The 11,442-nt window shown below is 45.1% G+C and overlaps 1 protein-coding gene across 2 annotated transcripts; it reads left to right on the top strand.

The window, feature by feature from the left end:
* The first annotated feature begins 1,157 nt into the window (after window positions 1-1,157).
* On the top strand, window positions 1,158-11,116 carry LAMTOR3 (late endosomal/lysosomal adaptor, MAPK and MTOR activator 3). Of its 2 annotated transcripts, none has more exons than XM_077300785.1 (7): window positions 1,158-1,307; window positions 3,810-3,857; window positions 4,273-4,307; window positions 6,275-6,333; window positions 6,775-6,908; window positions 8,409-8,472; window positions 10,328-11,116. In XM_077300785.1, exons 2-7 carry the CDS (start codon window positions 3,849-3,851, stop codon window positions 10,399-10,401), a joined length of 375 nt encoding a protein of 124 aa, XP_077156900.1. In that variant the 5' UTR covers window positions 1,158-1,307; window positions 3,810-3,848; the 3' UTR covers window positions 10,402-11,116. The 2 variants fall into 2 exon arrangements, with proteins under 2 accessions (XP_077156900.1, XP_077156901.1); XM_077300786.1 differs by having other exon boundaries at window positions 1,228-1,383.
* The last annotated feature ends 326 nt before the right edge of the window (window positions 11,117-11,442 follow it).

Raw genomic sequence — 11,442 nt, forward strand, 5'->3', positions numbered from 1 at the left:
ACTTTTCAGTGATTCCTGTTGTCAGTAAAAAAGTGGTATATAAATATTTAAATATATTTTTCAAGTGCCATCTCTTAAAATTAAGGATACCTGCAAAAGAAACGTAGTGGTTCATTTCCCAGGTCAGAAGGTGGTATTAAGAGGAGAATCAGGAGCAGGAACAAAGTTCTGTTAGTGGTTTTAGTATTGAGAACATTAATTTGTGCCATGATAATGGAAGGATATTTAAATTCATGTTCATCATTTGCTCAGTAGATGACCTATGAGGTCCCTTCCAACTCTATTATTCTATGATTCTATGCATGTGTGTTGGTTGTTTCTTACAAACATGTGTTCACTTACATAAAGGATGTGAAAGTGTTCACTGTAACACACTCAGGGCTGCTCGTTAGCCCTTAAACTTTCCCTCCTGGAAGTGCAGCTTAACAAAAAATAAATGGGCAGTTCTCCTTTCTAGGAGATCCAGTGAATAGTTGTAGCTGCAATCCACGGAAAAACTGGAGTAAACTAAGAAATGGTTAACAGGCTACAGACTGGCTTTTTAAAAAACTAGCCCAGCATTGTATTTTCCCCTTAGCAACTTCCATATTTAAGAACCAGCTTAAGTGTTCTGGTGAACGCAAAGCTCATTTTTATTATGACCCACTAAAAAGTGGTGTCGGTTCTGGACTCGCCCCCCCCCTTCCCTCATTCTTTTCCCTTTCCATAATGCCAAATCTATAATGGAATAAGAAGTACATAACTCCCGCATTTGAATAAGAAATTAAGGTGTCATAACTGCTTCGTTGCCGATCTGGTCTAGATCATGCACTCCTTCAGCAGGTGAGAAGCTACTGTGTCCACGATGGAAAAAAAACCCTGCAAATAAAAAACTAGCACTGTGGACTCAAGTGCTAGTTTTCTACCTACAGGGAGTTATCCTTAAGGCAGATAAACATCCTTTTCACCTTGTCATTTGTCGCTTACGTCTCAGATTGCATTGAGGCGATGATGAAACCGGCACCACTCACTACCCCAGCCCTGACGGCCCTCTGCACTCCCGAACTGAATCCGCTCCCTCTCTCGCTCTTTCGCTTCGAGCGCAAACCACAGCGCGGGTGCTCGCCATCGAGACGCCACGTCCTAGAAGGGCAAATCAGACGCCGGAAGCCAATGAGGGCCACTTCCGCTTTCCGTTTTTGCCGGAACTTCCGCTCATCACGTCGCTCCGTGGTGATGACAGGGCGGAAGCGACGGGAGTCGCCCCGTTGCTGTTTGACAGTCACATGACGGAGGCTTAAAGGGACCGGGGGCGCCGTCGGAGGCGGGTGCGTCAAGGCTCTGGGGTCGGGAAGGGGGCCTGAAGCGGGCGGGCAGCTTCATTGCTTGAACTGCGGGAGGCGGGTGAGTGCTGCCGTCCATTGTGAGCACTGGGCGGAGGGGGTGGCTTTCCCTTCGCTCCAGGAAGCGCAGCAGGGAGCTCGGCCACGGGCGGAGGGGTTGCTTTGGGTTGTGTCACTCTAGGGCAGGGGTAGTCAAACTGCGGCCCTCCAGATGTCCATGGACTACAATTCCCAGGAGCCCCTGCCAGCGAACGCTGGCAGGGGGCTCATGGGAATTGTAGTCCATGGACATCTGGAGGGCCGCAGTTTGACTACCGCTGCTCTAGGGACCCCTTTGCATGGCGTGGGATCGCTTCGAAGCGTGGTGCGATTGCTGGTCAGCGTTTGATCTGATGTCAAAAGGTCTCAGGGAGTCTTGCAAGCTGATTGTAAGGAAACGCCGCTGTCGGTTTGGGGACAGGCGTTTGGAAGCCAGTTCTACCAGTTTAATTAGGGTTTACTTCCAAAAGGTTATGCTTAGAATTGCAGGTTAAATGTCAAAAAAAAGTAACTATGTTAGTTTCATGGACTCGGGTGCATAGCTGTGTTGCCTACATATCGGAAGAAGTGTTGCATGCACATGAAAATGAATGCCCAGAGTTAAACTTGGTTAGTCTTCAGTTTGAACTCAAACTTTGTTCTGTATCATTTTCAGTGTACCTGGTAATCCACGTTATGCAAAGTGTGTAGTGGTCAAGAATGTCACCATAGTATCTGGGTGTGGCAGGCTTGAATCTCCACTTTTCCCTTGGAAGCTTGCTAGATGATTGTGGGCCAGACATGTTCTCTCAGTGTAGTGTACCTAACAGTGTTGTTGTGAGGATAAAATCAAGGAGGGGGAAGAAAAGCCACTTTTGGGCCCTATTGGGGAGAAAGGCTGAGTAAAACTGAATATTATGTTTGTTATTATTGTTACTGTTTGTTGCTGTTATTATTACTATTACCTTTCATTCATTATAATTGCTGAGTTTAATGTATTGTTTTTGTTTACATTCTGTGTGAACCGCCTTGAGCCTTAGGAGAGGTGGTATACAAATGTAATAAATAAAATAAAAATAAAATATATACAGTTTTTTAAAAGGTTGATGTTGGTTTTCAAGCTACATCCTTTTATTTGAAAATGATTCCATCTTGAACATGCTGTAGTCTGTTAGCTGATCAAAATGGAAGGTCAAGACAAAACAGTTCATCTAAAGTAATTCTATCAGTGAGACTGGCCTACTGTATTCTCTGGAAGCCAGCCAGAGAAGTTTGCAGATTTTGCATCCCCTGCTTTTGTTGCTGGAGCTTGTTGTAACTTCTGAGTGTTACAGTGACACAAAGAAAAGGCTGCTGCCAGCATAGTTTTTAAAGGAAACTATAATTTCTGGAAAAGTTGCGGAGTTAGGTACTGAAGTAGTACTGATTTCCTTGCGTGGCATACTTTCATCATTCATACAAGATAAACGGGAACTTGTGATCAAGGACGACTCACCAGTTAATCAGCATGTCTTTTGGTCCAAGGGATCTGCCCAGCAACTGCTGACAAAACTGAATACTTTTTTCCTGTTGGTGGAATCTTTCCCACTCAGGGTCAATGGGAGCTCTTGCTCAGAATTCCACCCACCCCATTCCCTTCAGGCCTGCAGTGAAGGAAGCCTCTGACAGGAGAGGAATGCATTTGTCTGTGTCATACTGAGGGGCAGCCATTGCTGCCACCTGCCCGGGCAACGGTTTTCTAGAGCCTGTTATGTTTTGTGCAATGGGCTTTAGTACTAGTGAGAAAATAAGCAGTGCTATTTTTGCTCTCTCTCTTTTGGAAGAGTTCCCATTCCACGTGATAATCAGCTGTTAGCAGTGCAATTCAGAGTAGAATTGCATCTGTCTATATCCATAGTGGACATAGAAGGATGTAACTTAGTTTAGAATTATGCTGTTAGTTACCATAATCTACCACTGGAGGCATTAGTGATAATTGATTGTCAAGATGCTTGTATCAGTGATATAGATGGTGCTGTTTCATTAGGTTTGGTGTATCACTCTCTCATGGACTACAGTAATTATAATTAGGTATTTTTTATTTATTCCTTATATTTACATTCCACCCTCTCCTTGCAGCTCAGGGTGACAAGTGTGCCATCAAATACAGAAGTCATTCAATTGTATGTAGGTGATGCACATTGACATCTGAGCCTTGTCAAGCACGTAAGAAGAGAAGCCGTAAAGAAACAAGATAGTTAAAGAATGGGAGGCAAAGAATGGCACAAGAGAGGTTAAAAGGAAATTCCTGACCTTACAGGCTGGCTCTCTGCCAGTTAGATTGTGTTGCTGTCCTGTGGTTATAAACCCTGAAAATATAATATGGGCATCTACAAATATATTATGAAGTATTAACATGTTAGTATGCCGATGTTGCATACTCTAATTTTCCGTCATTGATCACAAAACAGGTAACTTTATTTTTTCCAGGAGTCTGGACGAATCATTTGACTGTCACTGTTTAATAAGATGGCTGACGTAAGTATATGTATCATTGTCATGTGTGCTTGGAATTGTTTGCTTGACAGTGCTTTGACCAGAATCCATTTTGGATGCTGACAGTAGGTATTGTAAGATCTCAGTAGCCTTAGACTGCATAGGAATGTCTTGTGAGTGTTTTTAAAAGTTAAACATTTAGTACCATTTCCTTTCTCTGCATGCTTGTTGAGTGGCATGGGGATTACAGTTAGCATTAACAATTTCAACTGCAGCCTTGTGCACACTTATTTGGGAGTTAGTTCTATTGGACAAGTAAACGTGTATCGTATTATACAAGTATGTAAGGAAATTCCAGTTAATTTCCATTTAATGAAATGAAAATGGAGCTGCATGACTTCTTGTATGTGACATAAATGACTCAAGAGACAAAGTTGTTTGTCTTTTCCTCTTCCAGGATCTGAAAAGATTTTTGTACAAAAAGCTGCCAAGGTAAAGTTCCTATTGAGATTAATGTTCTACTGTTGTGTGTGCCAAAAATCCTAACATCTTTCTATGAAATGGAACTTGAGGATAAGTCCCTTTTCCCCCCCATAAAGTTCACTGGCAGTGAATATAGTGATTTCATCTAGCATAGCTGGCTTTAAAAGGGTGCTGGACAGATTCATGGAAGAGAGGTCCTTCAATGGCTAATTGCTACGGTGAATAAGGGGAACCTCCACATTCAAAGGTAATACCCTCTTAATATCAGTAGCGGTAGACTACATCAAGGGAAAGCCTTTATATCTGTTCCCTGTTTGTTGGCTTTCCATGGTAAATGCTTGGGCAGTTTGGTGTAGTGATTAGGAGTGCGGACTTCTAATCTGGCATGCTGGGTTCGATTCTGCCCTCCCCCACATGCAGCCAGCTGGGTGACCTTGGACTCGCCACGGCACTGATAAAACTGTTCTGACTGAGCAGTGATATCAGGGCTCTCTCAGCCTCCCCCACCCCACAGGGTGTCTGTTGTGGGGAGAGGAAAGAGAAGGCAACTGTAAGCCGCTTTGAGCCTCCTTCGGGTAGAGAAAAGCGGCATGTAAGAGCCAATTCTTCTTCTTCTATTGTGTAAAATTATTTGGTTCATTAATGTGATGCAGCAGGTTTTATATGTTTTTAACTATTCCTAAGGAAATAGTGTTTTTCAAGAAAATTTGTTGTGATTTAATGGGCTGCATGAATACCAGTTCATAGCTTTTCAAGTACCCGTGTAAGTACATGTATCCTCAGCTGGTTGTTCATATCAGTATACAGGGAAGGGACTGCTGACAAACATCTAACCCTGCATGCTCTTCTGTCTGCCTTGGTTCTTCTGGTCCCATGGACTTTGATCCATGTTAGGCTTACAGGTGTTGACTGCCAGGCTTGATAGTGGCCACAGGTATCACATCCTGTTCTCTTTCTGCTCTGCTGTCACAGTCAGGTTAAGGAAAATAGGGAAATCTTTTAATTATGAGATATGAGGACAATTTTGGGTTAAATTAAATGTCATTGATATATAACACGGGCTTTCAGATGTCGTATTATAGATGGATCATATATTCCCAAAGGCTTTTACTTATAAGGGCATATTATTTTATTGCCAAGAAATTCAAAGCAGAATCAAAAGGACTGCCGTTCAGTCTACCTCTAGTGCTTTTGAGGCCTTCACCCTTCCCTCTGCAGCCCATTATATGCTCTTGAAAGCCTTGTATGAATGCTAAGATGGCTACTAGAGGAGCAGAATGCAAGACAACATTGGGAGAGCAACAGCTGGACGGGGGAATCACCTGCCCTAGAACACATCTGGGAAAGCTTTCTGTTCACATGTGATTGAAGTAATCTAGACTTCAAGTTTTTTTTAGTACACAACCTAGGCAGACAGTTGTTTTATTTATGAGTTGTAGACTGAATTGGGTTAACTCTAATGCTCGCATCATTCTCAAGTATCTGACAAAGGGAGGTTTGACTCCTGAAAGTTTATACCCTAAAAATCGTGCGTGTTTCTAATATGCTACTGAACTCAAATCTTGTTAATGGTTGTTGCCCTTTTTTCTCGAGGAGCTCCTGGTAGAATCCATGAGTGTTCAGGAAGCAGGTCTAGTGTGTAGCTTCACTTCAAGGGATAAACCTGTGTCTAGCACCACTGAGTCTTTTTTAAAGGATCAGGAACAGAAAGAATTCTCTGAACCATACACCTCCTGAAAGAAAGAACCCTTCACGTTGAGTATTGGTGGCAGCAGGGTACTCGCATATTGGTTGCGTTCTATGGTTATTTTTCAAAGAATGCCTTCCAGTCTTGAATTCCGTGAAATAGTCGTAAAACATCAGCCGATCTTGAAAATTGCAATGGTTAAATGGATTGACTGAATGGTTCTTAAAGGCGAAACACCAGCAGCCTTGCAAAGTGCTTAAAAGTCTACCCTGCTCATTTTTTGTTTCAGTGTTGAAGGACTTCATGCTATCGTCGTGTCAGACAGAGATGGTGTGCCTGTTATCAAAGGTAAGGGCTAAATGTGCGTTTTTAGATAATTTCCAACACGAGAATGATTATGCCCTTTCCTCGCCTGGGTCAGTGGGGAAAAGTACTATGACTGAGGAAGTTGTGTGCATAAGCCACTTCCTCAGGGTTGTAGTGTTGGGTAACTTATGACTGCTCATGCTACTCTTCAGAAAGGACATACAATTGTATTTATTTTTTTATTTTTTTAATTAATTTATTTATATTTTAACTTCTATACCGCCACTGTCAAAGACTCGCAGCGGTTTACAATCAGAGAATAAAACAAGCCAACCCATAAAATCCCCATAAAATCCCCAGTACATTAAAAGATGGCTGTTCTTTGGAGTTAACTCTCCATCTCTCCTCCCCTGTCCAGCAGCAGTAGCTGTTCTGCATGACTGTATTCAGATGCCGAATGTCAAGTGTCCTTTATTGTTCTAGTTGCCAACGATAACGCTCCAGAGCACGCTCTCCGACCTGGCTTCTTGTCGACCTTTGCGCTTGCCACCGATCAGGGCAGCAAACTAGGCCTCTCCAAAAACAAGAGTATTATTTGTTATTACAACACGTATCAGGTACGAGGTTCAGGGCTTGTTTCTTTGTGGGGGATGAATGGATTAGTTTGGGAAGCAATACAGTGTCACTTAATACTGAGCATCAATTTCTGTTGTAACCTGAGAAGAACATCATATTAACTCTGCTTGAAGCCATCGTTTCTCTCTCTCTCCCTCCCTCTCTCTCTCCCCTCCCCTCCCACCCGCCCCTCCCTTTCCATGTCCTGCCTTTTAACGTTGGTTGGACTGGCAAAAGCCCTGACTACGCACTTGGTAAACCACAAAAATCTGAGATTGGATTAGAGTCCACCACAAAAATCTGAGCATACTGGTTGCACTGTGAGAGTTGACACTTGTTGGCCTATGTGCAAGTCGGTCCCCATGCAAACATGATAGGCATGTGCGTGTGTGTTGAGATCAGTCAAGCATAATTGGGGGGGGGGGGGGGACAGCACCATGAGGAGCCAAGCCCTTCAAAGTGAGCCAAATATTTGCCGAGAGCTCCGATTGCTGGGAAACCCGGACTTCTTCCATCCCTCAGGCATGATGGCTGAAGAGGTTGCAACAGTGTAAGTGTCCTGGGCAGTTGGTACAGAATGCAGCTGTGTGGGTCCTTACCAAGTCATCTTGGAGGGTCCATGTGTAGCCGCTGCTGAAACAGATGCACTGGTTGCCAATTTGTTTCTGGATCAAGTTCAGGGTACTGTTTTTGACCTTTAAGGCTATATGTGGCTTAGGTTTTGCCTACCTGCAGGACTGCTTGCCTCTTTATGCCCCCCACAGGGCCCTTCGCTTTGCTGACAGTTCTGGGGCCCCAGGAGGCATACCTGGCCTCAACCAGTGACAGGGCCTTTTCGGTCCTGGCCTCTACCTGGTGGAATGAGTTCCTGGATGAGCTGCATACCTAAACAGACCTCTTGGGGTTCCAGAGGGCCTGCGAAATGGAGCTCTTCCACCAGGCATTTGGTTGAGGCCGGGTTGATTCCTGGGGTCATAAGAATGCGCCCCACCCTCCCACCAGCTCAGGATTGAGTATTAGACCTGTCCAGAGCCATTAGGTAATCTACCCCTGCTTTCCCATTTTCAGTCATTAATATTTCCACACCGTCGCCAATGACTTGAAACTTTGGGGGAGGAGTTCTTGTAATATGATCTCTTGTACAGGACCAGGTACAAGGCCGTATGAAAGGGCCTCAGTTCGAGACCCTGAAGAGCTGCCAGTCAGAGAAGACAATACTTTCCTCAGTAGCCCAAATGTATAAAGCAGCTTTAGAAGGGTATGTTAGGGAAGGTAGTGGGGCTGGGACTGCTAAGCTGCAACACAGTAAATTGGGGTTTTGAACATCATATTAATAGTATTTGAAACTGTCTCTCTGTCTCTCTCTCTCTTTTGCTGATTGCTTAAAATTCCTGCTTGTATTATCTTGTATTAAACTTGTTTTAAGTGTAACTTGTGAGCTGTCAGGAAAAGGCTTCTTAACTGTATAATAGTTTTTGAAGTCCCTGCCTCCTTTCTTGCAGGTGGTTCAGTTCAACAGGTTACCACTGGTAGTCAGTTTCATTGCTAGCAGCAACGCCAATACAGGTATGTCTTCAGGATCAAGAAATGCCGCCGTCTTCAGCATCCAGATTGCTGGGCTTTCAGTACTTTGCACAATACATTTGTTAAAGCAGCAATCCTCACTCACTGGCCTTGGAGCTGCCTGTGACCCTTCTGAGTATCGCCCCCCATCTTTCAGGAAAGTGGACATGCCTGGTGGTTCCCATTTAGCACAGAGAAAGTTTCTAACCACCAGTCTCTTGCCATACTGGAGTTCCACTTGAAGGGTACTTTTAAAGTAGGGAAGCATTTCCTTTTAACAACCAGCTTGGTTAAGAATTCTGGAGGGTGTGAAAGCTTGCACATGGTTTTAGACTTACGTCTAAATTGTAAGCTCTTCCCTGCACTCCACATACTAGCTAAAGTTCAACAGGGTTAGAGGGAGACTGGCTGAGGTTCAACAGGGGTAAAGGGAAGGACATAGGCTTACATGCTCAGATCTACTATGGTTGGTGATAATTGCAAATGCCCTAGCCCAATCTTGTCAAATCTCAGATGCTAAACAGGGTTGGCCTTGATTAGTACTTGGATGGGAGACCACCCAGAAGTCCAGGGTGCCTAGGTGGAGGCAGGCAGTGCAGACCCCATGGGTCTGCCATCCGTCACTATGACTTGACAACACTTTCCACTCCCAGTTGTGAATGTGGCTCTCTGTGAGCAGTGGCATGAATAGTCCTGCATTTAAGGCAGGGGTAGTCAAACTGCGGCCTTCCAGATGTCCATGGACTACAATTCCCAGGAGCCCCCTGCCAGCATTCGCTGGCAGGGGGCTCCTGGGAATTGTAGTCCATGGACATCTGGAAGGCCGCAGTTTGACTACCCCTGATTTAAGGCATCAGTCTATTTGGGGGAAGTGAGAGTGGTGGGGGATCAGTTCTGCAAAAGTGGTGAGAAGGTCTCCTCTCCGGCTGCATCTGTTTACAGTGCCAAGCAGCTGTTGTGGCATGTGTGCCAGGGCCGGCAAAGCAAGACTAGGCAATGCCCGTTGCCCCTGAACAGGAAAGGGAAGATTGGTGGGAAATAAATAGAATCATTAATTAAATAAATAGATGTCAGCTACGCCGGACTCTGCGCCACAAGAGCCTCTTGTGGCGCAGAGTGGTAAGGCAGCCGTCTGAAAGCTCTGCCCATGAGGCTGGGAGTTCGATCCCAGCAGCCGGCTCAAGGTTGACTCAGCCTTCCATCCTTCCGAGGTCGGTAAAATGAGTACCCAGCTTGCTGGGGGGTAAACGGTAATGACTGGGGAAGGCACTGGCAAACCACCCCGTATTGAGTCTGCCATGAAAACGCTGGAGGGCGTCACCCCAAGGGTCAGACATGACTCGGTGCTTGCACAGGGGATACCTTTACCTTTACCTTTTACGCCTGATGGCAAACAAATAAATAAAAGCCCAGCAGGCTGAACCATAACGAGAGATGTTGATTCCTCATCTTTTACCAACCCAGGAAGCCAATGTAATAGCAGATCCTGCTGTGCAAATGTTGCTTGCACGGCATGAAACTTGAGACGAAATTCTCCCAAGAAGCCCAAACAGTAGGCATAGCCGCTCCCAGCAGAAGGGAGGTTCCCTTTTGTGCCAGGCCTCTGTTCTGTTTTCACCTCTTTGCAGGGTTTGGCTTTCCAGCAACTACTGCACTGCTGGGAGAATGGCTCTTCTCTCTGTGCAGCTCACTTCCGTGCAAAAAGTTGAAGTGAAATTTAAGGGCTTCCCCCCCCCCCCCTCAAATGCTCAGTTTTGGTTTCCTCTGTAAAGGGAGGGTGGCCAGTGTTTGCTTTCCAATGCCTCCATTCTGATATGCTATATTTTGTTCTGCATTTTTTCCCCTCTCGTGTTCTCAGGGTTGATTGTCAGCTTGGAAGAAGAGCTGGCGCCCTTGTTCGAGGAGCTGTGGCAGGTGGTGGAGGTATCTTAATCGGGTCCATCTGCAGAACGCCGCGTCTTCCTCGGCACCAAGCGAAAGAGAAAGAAAAAATCAGTCCTGCTCAATGACCTGCCATGCAAATGTCACTTCCTCTTGTTTTAAATTTAAAAAGGAAGGTTCTTTATCGTGCTACATCTGCAAATCACATACTGATATGATTCTAAAGCAAGACTTTAGGGAGAGGTGGGCTGTGGCTGCATCCATGAAATTCCGGGGGATCTTTTGAGCGACTCCCGTGGAGTTAACCTCAGGCAATGCATTGTGCGGATCATATTTCATGAAGTGTCCAAAGCAGGGAAAATAGGGTTTGGCCGAGTATGCTACCCGCAGCTTCCTTAACTGCGTGGGCCCCTCTGCCTTCTGCTCTGCCATTATAGAGCCTGGGAGCAAAACATGGCTGTAGCATTATCTTGCAATGATCACGTTGCAAGGGGCGGGGGGTGATAGCCAGAAGGCTGACTGCTTTTCAACAGATGCTTGCTAGTTCTTTGGCACTTTTGGTGCAGAAATGGAAGTTCCCAGTCGTCGTCTGTTCTCTCCGCATATTTCTTTGTAAAATACAAGGAGGAAATCTGTGTCACCCCGGGGATCACTGATGTCCAAGAACATGCAATGGGGACGCTTTGCGGGCTCACTTCCTCTTGTTCGGCTGCCTCGTTTACCCTTCCTTGTTCCGAAACAAATTTAAATAAACGTATTTATAAGATATGCACCCCCAGACTCTTCTGTAAACAAGTGTACTGCGACATGCATCCTTTGATACGTTAGTGCAGTATTTGCAAGACAAAAAAAATAATGCACAACCTCCATCAAGAGATTTGTTTTCCTTCTTGGGTGGGTTTGTTGGTGAAAACACCAGGTCTGTATAAAGTAGGCTGTTTTGAATCGCAGATTCTTCCTGAGACTCTGAAAGAATATTGAGCAGGCGGTCGGACTAGATAGCCTATCTAGCCCCTTCCAACTCTATGATTCTAAATCAGTACTCCAGAAAGAGTACTGTGCCCCGTAGGTTGAGCGTCCAGCGGACTTGGC

This window comes from Paroedura picta, chromosome 10 (genome assembly GCF_049243985.1).
Source record: "Paroedura picta isolate Pp20150507F chromosome 10, Ppicta_v3.0, whole genome shotgun sequence".
NCBI classification, from domain to species: Eukaryota; Metazoa; Chordata; class Lepidosauria; order Squamata; family Gekkonidae; genus Paroedura; species Paroedura picta.